We start from the raw sequence: 24,412 nt of genomic DNA, 5'->3' as shown, positions 1-24,412 counted from the left end.
TTTGGTACAAAGCTTTATTATCTCACACCTCCTTGTCACAGCTACCATTGAAATAACTGACATTCATATTTTAGAGGTACCATAAAAAGCTACAAAGTGTAAACTATGCTGTGTAGTAAAGTAAAAATACTCCAGGACTGACTGTCTGCCAACTGAATTTGGCCCAGAGGTGTTCACACAGGAGAGAACAGGCAGGTACTTCATCCTGAGCACGTCAGGGAGGCAGTGTTTGCATGTTTCAGAGGCAGAGCTTCTCCTGTTGATGGATGGCTGGCTTTCCTGGGATTACGTGTGGCATTAAAAGGCACAAAGAGAAACACCCCACGAAGCAGGCCCCAGGCAGTGTGGGCATCCCACCAGGAATGTGAGCGCTCCCCAGTTCTTCCAGTCGCAGCTGGGGGAAATGGTGTCACCATTCCCACCAGCTCCTTGCTCTTGCTTTGTCCAGCAGGAACTGCAGCTGGAGACTCTTTCTCCAACAAATATGGGCAGCCTCCTAGCGGCTGCAGCAGTGCTGGGATTGGTGCCTGTGGTAGCCAAAACGGGTCTGTGGCTGCCAGGGCTGTGGATTGCAGGGCTTCTTTACAGATCCACACACTAACACAGATGTAAATATTTTAGATGACACCATGTCTATCACGTTTAGAGACAGAAGTTCTATTTTAAAATAGTCCTAGGTACACTAGACAATTGGTTAATAAAAGGTAGTTTGGAAGGACCATCATAAGCAATGTGCAGTGGTAACTGAGCAACAATAAATACTTGAGCTGTTTGGAGATTTTCTTGGTTTGTTGTTTTTTGTTGGGTTTTTTAGGTTTTTTGTTTCTTTTACCATCACCATTGTTACAAAGCAATGACAGTATCAGTAGCCATAGTAACACAATCCCTACTTGTTCTACCTCAGCCAGTTACAGATGGTACACAGAGCCCACAGAAAATTTTCTCATGGAATTCAGAGGAAAGCCTGTTTGTAGGATACCCTTTGGGCCAGATACTGTTCCAAAATCGGTATCCACATGTTCTCTAAAAGTTTTGGTTAACTTGATCAACAAAAAACCATTGTTACTTCCCATCCTCAACCCAATGCTAGTATTTTTAAATTTACAGCCTGACCTTCTGTATCATTAAGGTAATGGAAGAACAACAGAGAATGAGAGGAAGTATCTCATTAGAGCAGATGATCTAGGAGAGAACAGTCTGACATAGATTCCAAATTCTTCTTTCATGAATAATCAGCACTACTCATCAGGGCAGGCAGCAAAGAGTCAAATCCAAAGGAAATTTCACATAGCTGGCTAAGAAAAAGCAACTGCTCAGGGATCATCAGTTTGTACAATCCTCAGGACCCTGAGACCTCTTCCCAGGTAACAAACTTGCCTCCTTAGAAACATGCCCTTTCCAGAGCTGAAACCATCCTGATCTTAAGCCGGTGTCAAACATGCACAGCTGTTGTGCTTCCTCTTCTCAAACCCTGCTCCTAAACCCCATTTCTGCTGAATAAGCCACCACTCAGTATTTTCTATGCATAGAGACCAGAGATCTCAACCCAGGGAAAGGTGGACAGAGAGTGAGGAAGCAAGATACCTACACCACAGTGATCATCAGTGATCAGCAAAGGTGTGGGAAGGGAGGGCAAGCACACATGGCACCAAGAAAGCTCAGGTAGAGGTGAATTGTGGGCACATTGGCAGCAGTCTGTCAGGGAAGAGGGGCTTCTTCAGGCACTGCAAATTCCAGCCCTGGTTCCCAGAGTGATTGTGTCATTGTAGAGAAAATGAGAGCAGGATTCAGCATTGGCTCAGGGTTGTTTACATCCGGATGACAAAGAGTCACTAGAAGGAAGAGCCCTCTTAAGGAAACCAACTTGTTGCTGGAGGGTTTTTTGGAGCACATACATCCGCTCTGTCTGGCAAATACTTGTTTGGCTTTGGGGCATTGCTTCAGTCAGAGCTCACTCCGTAGAAGTAATGTCTACTCTTTTCTTTAAACACCTTCATCTTGCTACGATATTTTCTTCCCAGAGTTCTACCTTGCTCCCAAAGCCCCAGCTGTGCTTCCTCTAAGAGCCTCCAGCCAATCAAATACACAATGTGTCCAGTGTTGCTATTCCTGGAGCATCTCAGTGCTGAACTGAGCCAAATGAAGATGCCCAAGCTGCCTGATAAGCCCATGCACAACCTGTCAGACCACGTAACTGATGTAATATTCAGGCACCAAAACAGCTTAAAGCAGAGCAAACGCTTCACTGACTTCAGATCTGAAAAGTTTGCATGCAGACAGAAGGCACGTACAAATACAAGAATTTATCTCATAAAAGTTCAGGAATATACTACAATTCTTTCCACGCACAATAATTTCCAAGACATAGGAATTTTCACTGAAAAAGTATTTGGCTAAGATTTTTTTCTTTTCTTTTCTGAAGTGGATATCCACATTAAGGATAAATCTTTTCTCAAATTCAGGCACTGAGTTTATATACAATGCAGCCTCTTAACCTGCTGCACCCTAGAGCTATGCTCACACTGTGTCACCCTGCAGCACCAGCATAACACATACTTCCCCACAGCTGTCAGTAGGGAAAAAAAAGGCATTATCAAGTACACTTTCCTTGGTGAAATTTCAGAACTGACTGAACAAATTGGGCTCCCTTCTGTGCAAGTGCTTGACATAGGATCATTTTTAATTTGCACAGGATGAAGAGTTCCCATGATTCCCTCACTTCTCCTGTTCTGTGCCTGCTATCTCTTCTGAGGCTGAAACTACCAAAGCTGCTTCATCTTCCAAACTTATGAGCCAAAGCACAGATTTTCCAGAAAAGTCACATCATTCAGTGCTTCCCACCACCCAGCACGCACATGCACACAACAAACTCAACACAGTTCCCCAAACAGAAGGTTTGCTCTGCTCCATGACTTGGACAAACTGTTTTTGCCAGTATCCTATGCAGGGCTGAAGGCTCCTATTTAGTCTTGAATTCTCATGTAAGTAGTTTACAGTAGCCATCTGCTGAAAACACACACCTTCATTTCCGTGGAAGAGCAGCAGGGGTTTCTGACGTTCAGAGAACAACCTGTTGTCATGTTTGATAAATGCTGGTAGGTCTCTCGACCTCTAATCAAAGACTTCTTGGATTTTTACTTCTGCTAGTGATCTCATGCTGGGGCAATTTCCTATGCTCAAGCTATGGGTAGGTACCGTGGTGGTAAGAATACCTGTGTGGAGTCTCTCACTCGCATTTCTGGCACATATGAACCTAAAAGGACATTCAAAACAGCACTGACTTCGAGGCTTGCATCCCAAAGGTCCCTCCCCCCACCGCCCAATAGGATAAAAATCAATAAATCATCTAATATTCCCTTCTTAAAAGTATTCCTTACGTAAGGATAATTACAGATTGCAAAATAGGGATTGCAAGAAAGACATGTTTCAGCAGACACTGTTTCTTTGCATGAGATTTGGAATTACAACTTGTAATTTGCTACTCGAAGATGAGAGATTTATGCTCAGGGATGCCGTAATTGCTTTTATGTTCTTCAAATAATTTCTTTAGTTTCTGTAGATACAATGCATGAAGTTGATCGATCTCTTCATTGGTGGGGTTCAAGTTCTGTTTTACAGGGATGGGGCTTCCCACTGTAAATCAAACACAACAGCATTAGCTTCGCTGACATCTCTTTTTAAGCAGAATTGCTGTCCCTTCTGTAACAGCTCCACCACAGTTCCCAGCCAGATGGCAGAATCACAGCACAATTTTCTTACCCTGGGGCCAGATCCTGCCTTTCACAAGCCTGAGTCCTGGGTCTGGTTTTCCACTTCCTTTTGCTCACATTCGGGTAAAATGAATTAACCCCCCTGCCCAACATTTCAGTCTGCCAGCAAAAGAGCACATGAGAAGAGTGATAAGCTCTAACTTGAAGGAGCAATTTACACTGCAATATGCAATCCCATGGGTTATGTTCCGTCTACAAGTTCAACACAGTATTTAAAAAAATGTACTTTCTGTCTTCTGTTCTGATCTGAATAGTAAAACTACTCAGTGTGAGGCAGATGCTTAAGAGGACAGTGGCGCCCTCAACCACACAGTCACATGAGCAGGACTGAAGGAAATATTTATCTTCCAATTTATTCACAATGGATATCACTGCACAGAAATGTTGTTGGTGACCTCAGCCTAGGGACGGTAGCATGCAAATCCCCTAAACCCTGCGAGGTGTCTTGAAACCATCTATTGCCCACTAATGTGACTGGAACCAAAATGCTCTCCATGCACTGTGCAAAGCCTGCTACCTGCTCCATGGGAGGCGACTCCATGGAAATCCAGCGGGCAGCCTTCTCTTCCACAAAAAGCTATGGCTAAAAAGTGGATTGCTAAGAGGAGCTTCCCATGACCTCAGTCTTTCCTGTGTTGTTCAATCACCAGATTTTGACAGCTGTTCTTGCGTTGGAAGCACCAAGACCTTAACAGACCTGACTGGGATTACAGAAGAAGTCTGGAAAAACAGAGAGCTAAAAGCACCTTCAGGAGCTTTTCCAAAGGCACCTGAAAATCCCTATCAACAGATGTTGCCACTTCAGATTGGATAGTGATGACTAAAGGGAAGCCTAGCCAGAACCACAAAGAGCTGAGCCTGCATTTTCCTGCTGCAGCTCCAACTGCTAACAGCTCTCGGGCCCTGTGTGGTGCTGAAACTCAGACTTTACATGGCTGGGGTGGGAACCCAGCCCTGGACTGAGCAATACCTTAGAGGGGTGTGAAATCAATACACATATAATACAGGATTTCCAGAGGCAGGACTGGAAACAGCAAACAGTCCCCAAGCCCTTCTGCAACAGTCTCTTCTCTCAAGAGAGAAGATTTCTTGTGGAATTGAAAACTACACTCATCTCTCTAATATTATGTGCAGCTTTAAGGAACCTGCTTAATTTGATATTTGATATTTCTGAAAAGCAGTAATAAAAAAAAAAAAAACCATAAAGGAAAGCCAAAAATACTTCATTCATCAAGCCCAAAACACACAAACTTCACAGATCTTGGCTTAGCTGAATGGCTCTTGGATCCATGGCTTCTGAACTAGGAGTGAAATCACCCATACTTGGCTACGTTGACAGCACAGTTCATCACCTCAGGTGAGCTCACTGTGCCTCTGCAGCTCTCAGGAGCTGAGCCAATGCTTTCAAAGTCATGTTGAGCCATACCAAGAACACCCCACACACTTTCAAGGACACAGGGACATTGTGATAGTTATCAAACATGGGGAAAGAGACACAAAAGGCAAAGGATTTCATGAGTTCTTACAAGCTCTGTTGCAAGACTCTGGTCTTGCTGATTTGTAGCACTCCTGAGCTCTTGTCATGATGAAGAAATGCCTCAAAGAATAAGACATTTTAAGCTTCAAAACAGTCCTAGTGTCATCAGCCCAAATAAAAATTGCAGCATATACATCTCATTCAATACATCTCATTCCAAAGCTTTGATAACTTGGCTTTAAAATAAGTGACATTTTTAGCCTGTCTGTATACAATGTGGGCTTTAAAAACTAAATATTTTCAAAATATTTAACTGCATGAACGGATAAAACAGAGATTTGCATAAAATTTAACATAAAAAGAGCTACATTTTTGTCATAAATATTTTTATTTGTTTCATACTATAATCAAATCATCCCCCCACTAAAGGGAAGACCACCTTCAATGTCCCTTGTGGAACACCAGAACAGCTCAATTTTCTTTAGTTCACTCAGGTCAGAATCTGGCTAAAAATGATTTATCAAAAAATATACAGACAGACAGCTAATGCCTTTGCATGACACCCAGCATCACCTATTTTGTAAAGGTGTGGCTGTCAATAGCACTAGTAAAACCATTAAAAATATATTCACTTCCACACTCCAGTGAGAGTAGATGGGCAGTAATGAAAGCTTTTGGGGAAAAACACTCTCCTGAACTGCCTGTCACCATGGCATGCAGGCTTACAATTAAACATGACTGGATCTTTCCAAGGGAGAAAACCAAGGGGGAAGGAAACACCCTAAAGACCTGCAAAGCCATCTAAGTGGCAGCCTGCCCAAGGGCTGTGGCACCACGCTGTGTCTTCTCTCTTTCCTCCTGCATCTCTCCTTCTGTCCTGATGAGCAGCAGGTCAGGACCACACAAGCTCCTTCCAGTAGCCCTGCTCCAGAGCTCTGCTGGAGTGGCTGTGCATCAGCTGCAACATCCAACTGCTACTTCTCTGCAGAGATAAGAAATTGCAGGTCTGGGCTTCTCACAAAACAGCTACAGCATCCAGAAACCACAGCCACAGCTGCAGAGCTGTGGCAGCCCTCTCATAAAAACTGGACAACTCTTGGATTTCTTTATGGCTTGCCTTAGGATAAAAGCCTATGGATAGCTGAGAATGAAGACTAAGATTTGGCCTGGGACAGAAAGGGGAAAGAGGGAAAAGAACTGCCCCTTTTAACAGGGAAGGACAGCAATCAAAAAAAAATTTAAACCTCACATACTTGTTTGAGATGCACAGCAATCAACTCTTTCTGTTAGAACAGATTTATAAATTTACAGATATTAGCAGCACACTGATGAATTTCTAAACATTTGCAAACACATTAGAAAAGGTGCTGGGAACTTACCAACAGTATGAATAGGTTGCCTGTAAGGTATTAAGCCAAAACTGTACTGGAATACTCCTCTAGCATGAAATAGTGGTAAAGCAAAGCCCATTATCTTTTGCAACTTCTCCTGTACATTTCTGAGCCATGAACCTTTGGGGTTTGCAACTTGCTTGAATAGTTCATTTTCACCAAAGGAAAACACTGGGACCAGATGAGCCCTATAAAACAAAGAGGACACTGAGAATTCTACATCAGCCTGCACTTGCACTGCAGTTCACATCAGCATTACATAGTTTCACAACGACCAGCACAGAAAGTTTCAGCAGCTTTAGATTTCATCAGCAACAGGCATTCAACTCTCCTCACGTGCAGCTGCTTTTTGAATGCCTTGGCTGGTTTGTGTTTAAAAAAAAAAAAAAAAAAAAAGTGATTGGCACACAGCTATCAACTTGCTTTTGGCAGTATTTAGTTGGTTGGTTATTGGGTAACCTATTTGGTTAGTTGGTAACCTATTGCAATTTGTGACTGTTCAGAATGATGAAAACGCGTAACTGCATATAGCATAAGCATGACTTTATCCACCACTATTTCAGCAAGTCCACCCTTGTTCCACTCCATGTTTTACCTTGGCAAGCAAAGAAGCCTTGTTGCTAACCTTATAGTGCTCTGAGCTGGGTGGCATCAAAGCCAGATCTTGGCTTTGCCTTGTCTTTTGACCGGAGTAATGCGTGCCCTTGGTTTCAGCACAAAAACCATGATAAAAACCAGACACCCTCACAGACACGAGTGCAGTGCCAAATTCCTCCTCTGCTGTCCAATTCCCAGTGAAACCCTGCTTCCTCTGGACTTCTTCGAAAACAGTAGCCTTAATAACGGTATTACCAGGGGTCAAATCCTACCCACAGAAATTATGTGAACTCACTTTGGCTCTTGCACAGCCTAATGAATTCTCATTCAGTTCTCGTTCAGTTCATGAATTGGCTTGGGAGGAAAGGCACTGACTAGCTCCTGGACAAACTACTTGAGTGGATGGAATTGGTGCAGTTGTTTCCAGCAGGTAAACCCAGCATTGTATTTAAAAACTTGGCTGCAGTGTGGTTTTTGATTAATGCTTAGATTCATTAAATATTCTACAGAGTTTAGAGAAAAAAAAAAAATCAAGGTAATCCTAAATAGTCTCCAAAGGATTCAGGGATGTTTTATTTGATTTACTTAAGTCTTAGTTTCTGCATCTTAGCTCTATTCAGCTCCCACTGTCTTCGAGAAAAACCTTACTGTAAAATAGCAGTATTTCCAGAACATTGTCAGAATTAATTTCTGCAGAGCTGTGAATGCCTGAGGAGGATGCACTGAGGACAGAGCTGGCTGGAAAGAACTGTGGTCAGTCAAAATCTACCTATACAGAAAAAAACAACGGCTTCAACAGCTTCTTTGGCCTGACGACTCAGACAGACTATCATTCCCACATACTATTCTGACTAGTGTCTGCTCAAAGTTTCTTTCTCAAGTGGATTTATCACCTAGCCACCTGTAAAGGAGATATCATAAAGCCTGGTACTTACTGTGGCTGTGTAAACACTCCACTTTTTACTACAACACTAAGACAAACAGGAACATCTTGTGGTGCAATAGCATCCTGACACTGTGGGATTTGTTTTAATCTAGTGAAGGCTTTTGCAAGATGCTATGTAGGAGGCTGAGACACAGAAATAAGTAACTTAAGATTGTGAAATTAAAGATAAGTTAGCTGATTCATCATTTGTTTTGTGTCTTTAGGATTTCTTCCTATCAGATATTTGTACTACCTTGGACCAAAGTGTCCTTTGCAGAAGTGCCGAGGACTTTTGCTGACATATTCAGGCCACATTTGACAAGCTCCTAGCTGAGGAACACAGCTTCTCTGTGCTGGCAGCACAAGAGCCAGGGCCAGAGCACAAATCTCTGCATTGCCCCTTCCTTCCTGTGTTGGTATTTACTGCTGCAGATCATGAGCACCACGAATGTGTGCAGGCACTGATGGCAGGTGGGTCTTCTCATCTGCATCCCACAAGCCCTGCTTGCCCTTTCATTTCCACTTGAGTTGGAAATTTTCTTCCCATTTTGTTAATTGTTAAAAAGAAAACATTAAAACCAGAAGCAATTACTGGATGCCAAATCTTTGGGCAAGAGCTCTGTCAGACTCACCCTGTCCCACAGCCCTGCTGGAGAGATATGAAGTCAGAATTCCTAGGCTTCATGTAGAAGGAGGTTTTTGTGCTGGTGTTTGTACAAATGACCTGTAGCCTGCTGGTTACAGTGGCCATGTGACGTGTAGCCCTTAGCCACTCAGGCAGAGACAGGCACTGTCACCCAGAGGAGGGCTCTAGACAGCTACGACCCTTTCAGAAAGAGAAGAACCATCACTGGAATCAAAGTAAGTGAGTAAGTAAAGGGGCCATTCCTGTGTTTTGTAAGTGTTCTCCTCTTGTTGTTATGTGTTGGAGATACTTTTGAAATCAAGGTCATGAGAGGCACAGGTGTATCTGATTTCTCAATCCAAATCAATTTAGGTAAGAGATAACCACCACCAACTTTTGTGATATGACAGAGCAGACATTTATCAACATGCTTAGAAAAAAAAAAAGTACCTAACTATTCTTCTAAACTTTATGGTTAAAATAAGTAAAAGCTAGTGAGAGTGTTGAGGATTCCACTGAATTAATCAACAGTTGAGCAAAAATTGAGTAAAGATTCATTTAGACACGAAAGTCCTAATTCAAATACACAAGAGTTGTTTCTGGGTACAAATTATACTAAAATGTTACATTCTATTAGCAAACAAATTCTTTATGAGAATCCTAGTGATATGTATAAGAAACGTGTGCCCTTGGAATTTTGGCACAGAACAGTTTCTAGAACAGTTTCTAGTTTTTTGCATGCCGTGAAAAAGCAGAGAGCTCCTCTTCTCAGAGATGACCTTTTCTCCAGTTAATAGCTTAAAAAGCTGTTACAGATTTCTCAAAACTAGTATTTTTTTCTCATTGCTTCACATGTCAATGCATAATCCTGGGAGCTGTTCAGAAACTGTAGCAGGAACAAATCATTGGTTCCAATATTTCTAATATACAAACCATTTAGATCAGTCCAGGAAAAACACAACAGCTTATACTACGTAAATCACTCAAAAGATATTGATACCATCTCTGTTTAATTACACCATGATGGCTGCTTGATAGTAAAAAGTTACCTAGTTTTTCTTGAGATTTTCACCAAAAATTCCCAGGAATTTACTTTTGCAAATGACAATCTTCAAAAGAAAGTCTTTAGAATAATAGTGAAAACAAATCTTCCTAGACCATAATTTTCAGTGATTTAATAAAACAGGGCCTAGCTTTCCAATTTGTTTGTTTGTTTGCTTAAAATGAGCAGAAAATTCTACCTTAACGTATCTTCAATTTACAGAGTAGAAAGCAGAATGTTTGCTCTACTCAGCAAAACCAGCCAAGGTTTACTAATACTGTTTGATAATTCTTACTCTTTGCTAGTGCAAGAAACAACAGAAATGAAACAAGATATGCTAATAACACCTACTTCTTACAAATTATGAAAGTCAAAGGAGTTTTCAACAGTCCCAGATTGGATCTAGGTGGACAGACTGGCTCCTGTGCCAGACATCCGCATGTTCTTGGACAAATAACTCCTTCAAATTCTCTAATTTAATATAATATGAATTATATTTAAGAATCCAGCTGCATTCAAAGCATGCTTAATGGAAGACCTACCCATGTTTCAGGGCCATTTTAATAAAGCCCTTCCTCTTGAGGATGTTCAATGTTAGACTTCCAGGATGTGCATTCAGAGATTCCTCTGCTCCTCCAATCACAATGACGGATGCATGGCCACCTCCTTCATTGTTCAGCACATATGAGACACTTTCCTTGGATGCAGAAACCATTCCTTCAGGAGGAAACATTTTAGTGACCACTGGATTTTCATGTACAAGTACAGTGGAATTTAAGAATATTTTAAAATCTATAAATGGTGTTTCAAAATTATAACAGCACAGAACATATTTCAAAGATTTGGGTTCAACCTCCTCAATTTGCAACAGATTTGGTTTTGGGCACGTGCTTTGATTTCACACTGGTGAGCGAAATGCTGTTGCCTATTGCAAGAGTTTTGAGTTCTTCAGGGTGTGCTCTTCTGCCAACTTAACTCCCCTTCAGAGAGATTCTGTGCCCAAGAGCAGAAGAGGTGAATGGCAGCAGGCACTGCTGAGAGGCAGGAGCTAAAGTCATGAAGCAGGTGCATATAAATACAGGCATAGAGGGGTTAACAGAATGAACAGAAGACTTATTAACTCAAACATGGAGCTACAGTACCAAGCATAGCTCTCCATTATTTTCAAAGCTTTAAAGCAGCAGCTCCATCTAAGGAAAAGTCATGACAGCATTAGAAGAAGCAGAAAAGACTCACTTGTACCATTCTCAATGATTGCATCAGCTCATTCTCTAGTAACCAGGCCCCAGCACTCATCAATATTTAGGCTAAAATAGCAGATTATATGAAGCTTTTCTGGTACTCCTGCTGATCCAGATACTTCATCAGAGACACACTGTTGTATAAAACTTTATCATCTCCTTAGATCTTGCTCTGGACTTGGTGCTTTGGAAAATCCCTTTTCTAACAGATATGCACCTAATCCTTCAAAGGTTCCTTTTTGCCCTAAGTTTTATTTCAAAGGCTTATATTGCTCCCATTTACCAGAAGCCATGTTTAACTACACTGTGTTGAATTCATATACTCTGAGTGACAATTAAGAGATCATGTCTAGTTTACATTGTTGTTGGTTTTACAGGTATCAAAACACCCTTTTGGATATCCTGTTACCCACTTGGTCTTTTTTCTAATAGGGACTTTACAATGTGGATTATAAAAATTTCATAAGAGAAGGAAGATGACTGTGATCTACTTTTGAGAGCTGGCCATCAAGAGGAATAGCTTGTTACTGGAGCATGTTCAGACCTCAGTAAAAAGCTACATCCGTTTGCCACATATGCCTTCACAGTCACTGTTACTCTGAAAATGCAGCCGACCTGAGACTCACAAATAATTCAAGTGACATTCATTCATGTCAGCATGCATTTTCCCTGGAAAGGAAAGCAGGAGCTGCTGCCTTTCCCAGGACAAATCTGTCTCCTGCCGAAGCTGAGCTGTCAGCCTGCATGCAGGACACTGCTCCATGCTCACACCGGAGCCCAGGAGTGCCGCAACTGCGCTTCCCGAGGCAGCAACTGCAGGTTTTGGAGAAAGGGAGAAAAAGACGGGAAGATGAAACACCCAGGAGCATGGCTTTCAGGACATGGAGGATTTTGCAAGTGTTTTATGCTTTGACTGATAACACGTATTAGACCAAAGGTCCCCTCTCATTTATCAGCTGCATACCTGTGAAAACCGAGCTCCAGTGCTGGTTATTCTTTAGTGTGCTTTTTACTGCAGCTGTTTTTCATCCTGCAGGTAAATATTTGTTCCCATTGGTCAAGATGCCAAAAACATATAAATCTGACTTGCAGACAATGATTAAAAGACAGTGTTTAAAATTGCAATGGTCTAACACTGCCAATCCCTCACTTAGCAAGTCTCAAAGAACACCCTCAGAAATTACATTTGCATGGAAAGGCATTCTCTGGTATGTTGAAGCATACATAGATAAGTAATTCTGATATTAATATGGGCAGGATCCTAGGCATGGTTCTGTGAATGGAGCAGTGGAACAGCTTCTCTGAGATTGCAGCATCTGTGTTGCAGTCAGGAATTAAGTTAGATCTCTGTCTCCCAAAGTTAGTCTTGTGCATCAGAACATACTTAAATGCTGTAGTTGAGTGAAATTAAGTAAAATAATTCCTGGATTAAACCACTGGGGTGGAACACTAGTCCTTATTTAATTCTTCTCATCCTTCTGTTCCCCCAACTTGATTGATTGTTATTTTTATCTTTTATTACTGCAGCACCAGTCATGAATATCACCCCTTTATGACATGCTTCTCAGAACAGAGAAAAAAGGTCCCTCTCTTTAGAGTTTACATCTCAATTAAAATTACACAAATTTGCATCATGGGACTTCAATCAGAAGAAGGTAATTAAGTTCTGAGTAGAAAGATATTTGTAATGTGCAAGACTAAGCCCTTCAGGTAAGAAATTAGCCTGAATTAGTTTTACAAGTGCCTGCCCAATGACTAAATAACATTACAAATTATTATGCCCTTCTCTTCTTGTATATAATGGGTACTCTGGACTGCTGTCTCACAGTTCAAAGGAAAACCAGCAATTTTTTTCAGAAAGAAAAAACAACTCAGTGATATAGTTTACAAAACTATTAATAAAACCTTCAAATTGTTTTGCCACAACAGTTCATCATAAAATAGAGGTTAAATTTAGCACCAACACTGATCCTTCTGAAATTACTTACCATATATAAGTAGAGGAATAGACTCTACATTTGTAATAGAAGCTAAAATATGGATCAACAGCTGAGACATTCTGCTTTTACCTACCAGCACTCATTATGTATTCTCTGAAGAAGGGACAGCCAAACCAGATGGGCATGATATGAAGATATGGAGTAAGCCCAGGAAATAAATTTTTGAAAGTAGGATCGGTGCAAAAGTTCCCGAAGGCTCCAGCTACTAGGACCCCATGAGGGTGAAAGCCAAGTAAGTAGTTGTGATTTGGGTTCAGTTCTGAAGTTTTTATAAGCTGAAAAATAGAGTCAGTGGTGGACATTATAATATTTACCTCAAAAACAACAGCTATGGCGATTGCACATTGACAGGACATCAAAGCAATGACAATGCAATTCCTTCTGAGCACTTAAAACTACTGTCCTGCTTTACAGATAAACAAGACTTAAGTAGATATGTCAGGATACCATGTCTAGCATTCAGTGTGCTGAAGCACTATCTTATGACCCAACAGTCCAAGTACAAAACCAGGCCCTGTCCCCTTTTGTCACTAAATCTCAGATTTCCCATGTTTTAAAAAGAAGTTAAGTTCACCCTGGAGTAAGTATTAGAATTTTACCAAAGATGAGTCTTAGATGTTTGCCCATGCTTATGTCTGTTCAAGCTGTTTGTGAGAAACCTTTTACTCACATGAATGGGAAAGTATTCCCTGAAGTACTTCCAGACAGTCCAGCTTCTGACCCACTGGGACCGTCTGCCCCCAGCACATGGTGTTTCCCAGTCAAGGTAGAGCCACAGCAGGTACAGAACAGCAAGGAACCAGAAGTTGCCCAGGATCAGGATCACAAAGAATCCACAGCAAAACTCTGCTACAAGAGACAAGAAGTGATTCAATTCACAGCAAGCATGAATCACATCTGTGTCCTTTTAAGACCCCGAATGCCCAGCCTTGATATGTTTTTACAGATTCACTCAAAATGCATACAAGTTGAACTCAGCTTATTCCACACGGTGTTGTTACACTGAGGGTGAAACATCACAAGAGTGTATCACCTCAGTCTGTTATTTCTCCCTCTACTGAACAACTGGACGTTTGGTAGAGAGCATCTGGTTTACCTAAGGCAAAATAAAAGGAGACAGCAAAAGCTAACAAGGATGTAATGCTTCAGGGAGTGAGAAGAAAGGAAAGCTGTGGAAGGAAAGAAGGGAAAGGGAGCCATAGCAACATCTCTTTTCTAATTACAGGGGTGTTGGGCAATCATTTTCTATTCTATTTCTCATCTTCTCTACCTGTAATATGAGGGTGGTAGTTCTACTCCCAGCCAAAAGTGCTGTCACTGGCCAAGGAGATGCACTAGACAAGACCAAAATATTAAGAGGTTCTGCTTCAGCCACTAAACATGTCAGTCAAAGGGGAAGTTCAGTGGTGCCATGGGAACACAACAGCAGGTAAGTCCTGATACTTTCAAACCCAATTTAGTAAGAAGGGTAACATCATGCTACAATAGTGATACATAAGAATTGTATTATACACAATTCAAAGAGCAAGAAAAAGTTGTTTGGTTAAATAAAAGTGTGTTACTTTGGGCTCAACCTTGAAAGAATTACTCAGGGAAATCCTATGGAAACTTTATCTTTGTAGAACTTGCAGAATTTTACAGTCTTGCAGCACGCTGAGCAGCCCTGGTCAGAGATGTCTGAGGAGGAGGACCTGCTGCTCTCTGCCCCGTGGTACCCCTGCAGCAGCCTGCTTGCTCTGCCACCTCCTGAACAAACCCCAGCAGGCTCATGGATCAGATGCTGAAGTCCAGGTTGCAAGGGAGCTTTAGCATCATAAATTTATAAAATGGCAAGCAAAACAGGACCTAGTTCTCACTGGAAGACTCAATGGGCAGAGTTGCAGGAACCTGGCATTTTTCAGAGACATTTTACAATGCAGAAGCAGTACTTTATGTCTCACAATTGACTGGCTTTCACGAGGGCAATATCCCGTGAAGTCCTAGAAGAAGTACACCGGTGAAACATACTGAGCTAAATACACCACTAAATAGAGCAGAATTAAAAAGAAACAATAGAAATACTTCAGGCAGTAATTTGGCTCACACAATGTAAATATCACCAGAACTGAAAACTTTACAATAAACAGATGAACCAAGAGTAAAACCCACTCATCCTAGCTCAGATCACCTTTATTCAAGAGAGATATTACTTGGGTGTTGAAAAGTCAGCAGATTCCCTAGACTAAGCAGATTTTGAGCTGCTGAAATCGAGATCTTAACTTGGTCTACAGGCAGACTTGCATTTCCTCCAACCTGAATATTTACTTCTTCTGAACTTCAACCAGCTTGTTTGTGTGCCTAGTTTGACTGTGCATTCAGAATAGAATTGGCTATCTTGTCCTGGGGCAATTGAGAACTACCACAGAATCCAGAAGTAGACACAGCAAGCAAAGTTGCTGGTTATAGTGAGTAGGAAAGAAGGGGATGAACATCCACATTTCTAGCAGGAATACGATCAGAAAAATAAAGAATTGCATTTCCTCTGAGGAAGGGAGAAGGAAATTACCATAAACAAAAGCAGGAGCAGGATCAAATCTACCATTTTCAAGGATACTCCATTCTTCGGTACAGAATTCTTCAGTACAGAAGCTCACTGCTTCCTCCTCATACAAGCAACCCCAGTCTTCCACAGAAAAGCACTTGAGTAAGAGGTCTTGAAAAATACCACAGCTAACTGAGGCCCACAGACCCTCAAAGTCAATGTGGAAAGCTCACAAGAACTGAAACAAATTCTAAGGAACATCATTATTGCAAGACAAGTAACACAGGTGAAATATGACACTCAATTTCACAGAGAATCCCACACTATCATCAGTCCAAAATAGGGCACAGAAATCTACTGAGGAAAAGTCATTACCTGTTCCTTGAAGAAGAGATTCTGAAACTACAGAAATTTCTAGGAATGCTAATTTGGACAGGATGCCAAGGTTCTTGGTTTAAGTTTGAACAAGTATGAGAAGTTTTTTTTAGCTGCTATAAATCAATTAATTTCAAGTTGTTATGCAAAAATTGGTAAGTAGTTCTATTTCTGACCCTTCCTTTCAGAAGCACTTTCAGCTTACACAGAATCACATGGCTTTTTTAACACAGAATCACATGGCTTTTTGCTATCAGTTCCCGGAGCAAACAGCTGAAAAGTGCTCTGTAGCAAAGCATCCTTGCTGTGAGAGCTAATTACATCAGCAGTGAGAAGGCCCAGATAGCTGTACTTAATCCTATGCAGACAAACATACACAAGATCAACAAGCTTGCTGCTTTGCTTTAGCTAGGACACATTCCTGAGTGCATGCAAGGTATGGGGAGATAAGTACGCTGTTAGCGCTTCCTAAGGGGAGCTCAGCATCTTGTAGGACAAAGTTGATTACTGCATTCCCAATGAGACATGCCAGGCAAATTCCTTTTGCCATACCTCCTCATTATTTCAATGAATTAAGAGCCTACAAGATGACCTAAACAGTGATGACTCAAAACCAGTGAGCCTACAAACACAAACCTGATGTTTTCTCCTTCAAACAAGACAGTGAGTAAATAAATAGCAACCATTTTAACTAAATTCATAAAAAAATTTCAGGCAAAAGGTGAATAACTTGGGATTTGTCACTCTACTGCATCATTGTGTCCTTGGGTGTAGTTACAGTGTATGCTCTAAGCGTAATTTTTTGGTTGAACTTGAATTAGAACTTTGAAAAATATCTTTGTGATATATTGGATTGGGGGGGTGGAGGGGGAGGAAATATAGAATAAAAAACAAATCACTGCCATGGAACTCTGAACACTGGGTTTGTGAGCCAATGTTGATGTGTCACTTCTCCATTTCCCATTTACAACACATGGATACTCATATTTTGCAACAAATAGATGAAAACCACTCTATGTAGTGTTAGCTATCAGCACTGGCAGCCATCCTGCCCAATGATGTTTGTACACGTGATCCTTCAGTCATTAAACAGGCTCTGAGTTTGCAGCTGGGGGCACCAAATTCATAAAATAGTTAAATATCAGAGATAGGAAGCAGGAAAACAGCACAGGTTAAATCTGGAAACTGGAAGCTTCAAATGCTTTTGGAGTTACCAAGGCATCAAAAACGTTTAATTAATATCTATCATGAAAGCCACCGAATGTAAGATTGTCCCTAGAAGAGAAGGCTCCCATTATGCTCAGAGCAGTCATGGACAGCATGCTTGGGCAGTGCAGGTGTGTCCCTTGTGCCAGGGGTCCTGGTCTCACCCCAAGCAGCACTACAGGCTCTCTGCAGTGTTCCAAAAGCCATGCAAAGGAGCTCACTCCAAAACCTCAGGACGGCCCAGCAACTCAGGACAGCTCCGAGCCAGTTCCTGCCATGTCCCACATACCATTAGCAAAGGTTTCTCTAAACACATTATGCTCCTCTGTCTTAAAAGAGCTGGAGGCATTCAGAGTTCAGCAATTTGAACCTCATCCCACCAAGGACATGGTAAAAACCCCCATCTTTATCCCCTGGCATCCTAGTGAATACACAGGCGGGGAAGTGATTCTTAGCATTGCCCCTCCCTGGGCTTTATGAGTACATGTGTGTACCAATACACAAAGCAAGCTGAAAAGCTTATTTCTTACCACACAGACATGGAGGGAAAAAAAATAAAAAAGAAAAACTACATTATTCAACAACCATGTTGATGTATCTACAAAAAACCAGTGCTTTTCTCATCCTTAGTTTTCAGAGCAGCAATGTCCCTAAGCTGGGTTGGGAACAGAACTTTGGAGGGAACACAGAAGAATTGCAGTGATGTTTTCATCCCTAGTGAACATTTGCTCCTCTCAATTATCCCTCAAGCTAACACTGATCAGCTGATTTTGGCATTAAAAAAAATTATTTTCCCCACTTACGGGATATTTTCATGCAGGAAAAAAAAAATTAATCAGCCTTAATTTCTGAAAATATTCTCTAAATTATTTCTATATATCATGAAGAAAATGACAGAAATTCAAATGAAGTACCAACTACAGCAAATGGACTCCAGTATTCCCACCAAAGTAAGACCTGAGACAAAAGGCAACACCTGAGAACAGGCAGCCTGCAAAAGCAACAGCAAGCAAGTTCATGCCTCTGCAGAGTATTGCTCTGCAGCTTTTACATAGAAAGCCTCTTTTTTAAAAAATGGAGACGTAATGTTACCACTGTCCTGTTTAAAGCCTACTACTCTGTGCAATTCTGTCAATATACAGTTTTCCACCAGTAACACAGGAACCTGCTGACGCTTTTTATCCATGGCAGATAAGGACTTGCCAGCAAAGAAAAAGCTGGGAGTTTATTTAAACTAACTGCACTGGAAAACTGTTGGCATCCCCAGGAATTTGGTAGCCGTGTCCAGAACTGAGGTAGTTGGGCAGCCAGCATTTGTTGAATATGTATCAGTCTCCTGTGAGGGCCTTTGTCAGGTTATTGGTTACAGCTGGGAGCCACAAGGATATCTGAGCATTCCTACCAAGGAAGCTGTATCTCAACAGCACTAGGATAACAAACATAAACCCTCAGATGCCAAGCTTTGGAGGCCTGTTTATGCTGAAATTTGGTTCCAGTTCCCAAGATCTTCCACTGGCAAATACTGATAAACTAGAGATACAGACCATTACAGACAACTGACTTGGAGGTAGAGTGGTCTGGATACCATAAATCCCCAAGTTACTAATTGCCAAATCCTGAGACAGAATGCCAAATTTAGTCTACATATTTCCCACTTCTTTTCTTTCTCCTTAGGCATTCACTATCACTTATGCTCAGATGCAGGGTCTCTGGCCTGACACAGAAGAGCCGTTTTTCTTCTTATTTTTGAGAAATACAAACAAATAGACACATGGTTAAATTCCCTCCCTAAGACGTAGGTAACAGAGGCAGCATTCCTACACATACTAGTCAGTAAGTACCCTGTTATTCTCTGCAATCACACTTCGGTCCCTACCCATAGGCCACCAATAAACTTAATGGATAGATGAATACAGAGTATTCAAAAACAAGCAGCAATACCAGCCAGCTTGCTAGGAAAGACTCACGGAGCTTAGCTGAGTTTTCTTAAGTGTCAAAAGAGTTTTTTTTAAAAAGGCTTTGAGGAAAAACAAAACCATATTAGTTATCCAGCTATAGCTGATGAATTAAATCAGCACCAGATAACAAACCATCATGGCGTTTGCAGGAAAGGCTAATATTTGCCTTAGCACATTACACTGACACCTGCTTTCTCAACACAGAAATCACTTATTATTCCAGCAGTAACCTCACACTCTGTGGCAAATGTTTCATCATTTCTATTCTTTTGGGGAAGCCAGATCCACAACTCAAAACTGTCTCCAGCAAGTTCAGTTAACAGACTGCTTCAGCCTACATGCACAGAAGTTTAATCACTAGAGAACAGGATGTAGTTTAATATATACCAAGGTCATCGTGCATATTAAAGGATACCTTGTATCATACAGTGATTTTGTATTACTAAGGGTTTCACAAATAAACACAGGAGTGCCTGCACAACAGTCACTTCCTAAACCCCCAGTGAGGAGACCAGGGACACTGCTGGGCCCCAAAGGTGAGCCTTAGAAGATGCACCATTCTCCCCTACCATCACTTTTTCTCAGAGAAAAACCCTGGTATCCCTGCTGTAGGGTTAAATTCTCATTTCCCTCTCTCATTGTCTGGCCCAAGACCCCACCACTCCACTCAAGTTACTCAGTTTTGCATTTGATTTTGTACATGCTCAAACTCCACTGTCCCTTTTCACATAAGGGGCACAGAAGTTAGCAGGAACATAGGCCACCAACTCATCTTCTATCTTTATTTCCTTCAAAAATACTGTCATTTGATTTGTGTACATTAGAGAGAAAAGAAAACAAAAGGCTAAAGCACTGGGAAAACAACACTTCAACCAAATCTGATTTTCTTCTTTGTTTTAATGGTTTTGCCTTTAAAAGAACCCTTTGATCTACCTCCTGCCTGGGTACTACTCACCTCCTGATACAAACTGAACCTCACTGACAGATGTGCAGTACTGAGGCACACAGCTCACACACCAAGAATAAATGCTCAACTGCAGTGTGCTGTGTGAGAAACAGAAAACCTACCCCTGTTCCCAATAGGGAGGATATCAGACATACTGGTAAATGCAGCAAAATTAATTCAAAGCTCTTAAGAAAAATATTTCCAAGCTTAAAACCAAAGATTTCCTGCAAACACCAAGCACATCTGTTGCACTCATCGACAGTGACAATTTCTTTAGAGCACATGCACCATGAAACCTATGACGCAAAAATGGGGGTTATGCAACCTCTTTGCTTTGTCAGTCCAGCAGCACTTACAGGCTTGGAGATTTCATTTCTCCAGGTGACTTTCTGCCTGAAGTTGCACTGGACAATGGCACAGAGTGATCAAGAGCAGACAGCACACAGCCTCACAAGGCAGACACGGTGTGGGCGTTGCACGAGCTCGGAACAGGGCCAGACCTGCCCCAGGTCTGTCAGCCCTGGCCAAGCCAGTGAATCTCTAATAACAGTAATTACAAGCATAAAAAACTACCATCTATAGAAAATTGTCTGGTTTGGCTTTTTAGCCAAAGTAGGCACTATGAAATTGCAAAACTTCACGTATTTGCTGTTTCAGCAGTATAACACTAATGGCTTGACATTGTGCTTCAGCCTGAAGCTGTTTTGGATTTCTGTTTAATACAATGAGAAATAGCATGATTTTAGCATTTGCCAGTTTTCAGTTTTAACAGCTTTAGTTTTCTGGACTCAAGACTGATAACACTTGTCTTTCAAAAGACAGAAGCCCAATTAAAACACCTTCCTCTTTCATGGAATTTATACCCAAACTTTTCTGGTCTGCTGCACTTGGAAAACATAAGATATTAAGCCGTATGGCATTTTCAGCCAACACATGGTGGGAATTTGTTAATGGGCATTTCTCTCATCCAGAAACATACATATCCCAGTATTTCAGAACTTATTTTTGCTTCTGGTGTCATGGCCCTGGATAATGAACAGGCAAATCACTGTTACAATGAAAACTTGTCTTTTCCCTTTGAGGGTGAACTTTGGCAGCTTGCAGCACAGAACAAGGAAGCACAGGAACTTACAGCCAGAATTTTAAAGAGGTTCCTTTTGTATATAATGAAATTCTGTGCACATCTGTACAGCTTTTTTGAGACAGAGGCATGTTTACTCTGCCTACGCTGCACAGCAGAAGCAATAGATCTGTAGTGCAGATCCAGCCCAAGCTGGTACACTGCAGGAAGAAGCAGAACTTTGTTGTACCAGGTTGCTGCTGATATTTTTTTCAGTATCTGTTGACTGATTCACTCTTTCTACAGTGGGGATGAGATTTAGGCTTCGACAACTATTGCATGTCTGTATTTCAGGCCAGATTGTCAGTCACACAAGCAAGAGGGCATTTTCAGTCATCAATTCCACAGTCTCAGAAAACCATGCAGCATTACAACAAAGCAAGCCTGGAGAGCAAGGGCATTTTACATTTCTCAACCAGGAAGATGAAACCAAGAGTCTTCTATCCAAGTCATATTGTGAATTCTAAATTGCAATAGGCTCACATTCCCCTTTCAGCTTACTCAGTGTGCCAGATCTGTTTTTCACATGTCACTCCCCAGATATGAAGCCTATCATTAACTGATTCAGCTTTTGTCAATCAGGGCACTCATTTTCAGAGTTATCTTACTTCATCTGTTAGTCCTATAGTTCATTTTACTAAGCGATGGCACCTTACAACATACTGAGATGGGCAACTTTAGCAGCTAAGCCAGTACCCCATTTATTCACTGCTCTGAACAGAATCCCTCTATCTATATCATGAATCATTAGTTGTCATAGGGCATTATCTGTTCAAGTTTTCACATGCAGATATGTAACACAAGACAGACAATCAACGTAAGATCATGCTTGGCATAAACTAGTTCCAGCCACACACAAACACCCAAAGAATGCCTAAACCTCCAATCTGTTCCATGATGAACTCACACAGTATTTCACTCGTAGTGGGGCATCCCCTCCCTGATTTGAAAGTGTCACTTTTGAATTCAAAAGCTTACAAACAAACAACATCTGTTCAGAAAAAAAAAAAAAAAAAAAAAAAAAAAAAAAAAAAAAAAAAAAGCTGGAAAATCCAGACACAGGGGCAGTCCAGAACATCAGAAACCAGCCCATTTCTCACTGCTTTAAGTCATTTAGGATTCATCCACCTGAATTTTCCTGCAGCTAAGTGAAACTTTTTGGCCAGATCATTGGCTGCCCTATGATTGAAGGCATCCACCTACGAAATGACAAGGTCACCTTGGTCAGCTCTAAAGATAAACATCCCCATGAAGCACAAACAGATAATTATTATTAGAATCAAATTGCTAACCAAGCATTCTCGCAAATTGATTTTTTCATGATCACATGAACTCACTATACTCAACATAACCAGACAAAAGACCATTTCCTTGTTGATTTTCCTTGGCATTCCCAGCTGCAGAAGACAGCTGCCTACTTTTCCTGCTAAACTACAGAGAGAGGATTTTCTGCATCCCGATCACTTCTAGTAAGCACAGAAAGATGTGTTTTTCTGCAGCAGTATTGCTACGTTAGGAAAAAAAAAATTGTTCTCTTCCACCTGCCCCTGAACTTCCACTGCTTTATGAGACTGGAATAATGGCTCATGCCAAGACCTAATTCAATAACAGAAAATTAAAAGTACAGACTATTTACAATGTAGCCACAAACATAAACTGTTTATCATTTAACAACATATAATTTAGAGGTAGCAGAACATCTACTGATTAATCTGTGAAGATTACCCTCCATACTTCCCCCAAGCCTCTCAAGTGTGGGCTAAAAAAAAAAATAATCGGAAAGACATCAGACCATCTGAAGGATAATATACTTGCAAGACATACAAGGAAGATATGTGCACACTCCTTTTCTCCTTGTAAATCCTAGAGCATAGAGGATCTTGAAGTGTTCCAGCATTTCCAGTAATACACAGCTAAGCAGTGGCTCTGTACCTCATAACAGACTATTCAATAACCACTTCCCAATTTATACAACCCATGGATTTAGTCTCATAGAGCTTAAGGCTTATTTTACCTTATCAAGTGATTAATTTCATCAAGTTCAAGACACCTACCCATGTGAATAAGATTTGCTGCAGTAAAGAGGTACTTAGTGATAGGTGTCTATTAAGATATTAGGAACATTAATTATAGAGGAACAATCAGTGGAAAAAGATTACCAAGTAGAATTAGCAACACTTTCTTAAAGTCAGTGAAGATGTTTTTATAGAAGTGTCTTCATTTGAGCCAATTCACTGACAATGCCCATTAATTTTCATCACCTTGTTAAATAAGACTTTTATTGACCTACAGCATATAAAGTTACTTTACGAAATTACAAATGAAAACAGCATTAGTCATGTACCAGACTTTATGCTCATGTTCAATAAAAAAGTTGCTGTCAGAAACCTACTGGTGCCTCAATGAGGAACCACAGACACTAGCTTTTTAGGATGGTATTTGAAGAAGAACCCATAGAAAGAAATAGACCCCCCAAAAAGAGGATAAGCCATCCAAAGCTTTCAGGGAAGAAAGAAGTGCGATGCTCTTGCCCGTCCGGGGATCGTCGGGAGCTGCTCGCCCCTGGCCGCTTCGGCACTCACGTGGAGCCACGGGCTGGCACCGAGCGATACCCACAGGTAACGCTGGTCACGGAAAAAGCCGCTTCTTGCCCTTTTCTCTCTGGGGCAGGGGCAAGAAGGAGGAAGACTGTTACCCAGCAGGAGGAAGGAGAAGATCCACTGCAGCACGGCGACTGTCTGGATCCTTCTCTTTAGCGGGATGTTGATGGGGGCAAACTCGACCTTCATGCCGACGGCGGGAGAGCAGCGCGGGAAGCACGGACCTGCCGGCTCCGGCCGCAGCCGCAGCCTCAGCCGCCGCACCTGCCCGCTGCGCGCCGCTCTGCCGCGGCCCCGGCCGTGCAGGACGCGCCCCCCGCCGCCAGCGCTGCCCACGGCCGCGGGCCCGGCAGGCGGGGACGGGGAGGCGGTGCCGCCCGCCCCGGCCGCGGGAAACCTGATCCTGGAGCGGGAGCGGGCAGAGCCCTGGCGCGGCAGCGGGGGGTGGCGGTTGCTATACCCCCTCCTCACGCAGGCGGCCGGCGCGGCTCCCCCCGCTCCGCACAGACGACACCGGGCGGGGGGAGCTCTCTGCTCGCTCTGCCGGAGCGAGCTCCGCGCCTGCGGAGCCAGGTGCGTCCGCACACCCAGCACCTGCGCTGCCCTGGCGGGCCGGGC

The 24,412-nt window shown here is 42.0% G+C and overlaps 1 protein-coding gene across 2 annotated transcripts; it reads right to left on the bottom strand.

The window, feature by feature from the left end:
- On the bottom strand, positions 1-24,143 carry MOGAT1 (monoacylglycerol O-acyltransferase 1). 2 transcript variants are annotated; one of them, XM_082287759.1, is made up of 6 exons: positions 23,890-24,143; positions 13,739-13,917; positions 13,142-13,343; positions 10,370-10,544; positions 6,627-6,826; positions 1-3,633 (listed from the first exon to the last, which is right to left on the bottom strand). In XM_082287759.1, exons 1-6 carry the CDS (start codon positions 23,981-23,983, stop codon positions 3,479-3,481), a joined length of 1,005 nt encoding a protein of 334 aa, XP_082143885.1. In that variant the 5' UTR covers positions 23,984-24,143; the 3' UTR covers positions 1-3,478. The 2 variants fall into 2 exon arrangements, with proteins under 2 accessions (XP_082143885.1, XP_082143884.1); XM_082287758.1 differs by having other exon boundaries at positions 13,739-13,914; positions 23,890-24,131.
- Positions 24,144-24,412: the final 269 nt, after the last annotated feature.

The sequence above is a fragment of the Coloeus monedula genome (assembly GCF_965178545.1).
Source record: "Coloeus monedula genome assembly, chromosome: 10".
Taxonomy (NCBI): domain Eukaryota; kingdom Metazoa; phylum Chordata; class Aves; order Passeriformes; family Corvidae; genus Coloeus; species Coloeus monedula.
This window is presented reverse-complemented; position numbering and strand designations above follow the sequence as displayed.

Coding starts and splice junctions, on each gene's coding strand:
- MOGAT1 (XM_082287759.1), bottom strand. CDS start 23,983: ATGAAGGTCGAGTTTGCCCCCATCAACATCCCGCTAAAGAGAAGGATC. Junction 13,344..13,738: donor GGGAATACTTTCCCATTCAT/GTGAGTAAAAGG, acceptor TCTATTTTTCAG/CTTATAAAAACTTCAGAACT. Junction 6,827..10,369: donor AAAATGGCCCTGAAACATGG/GTAGGTCTTCCA, acceptor TTTGTTTTATAG/GGCTCATCTGGTCCCAGTGT.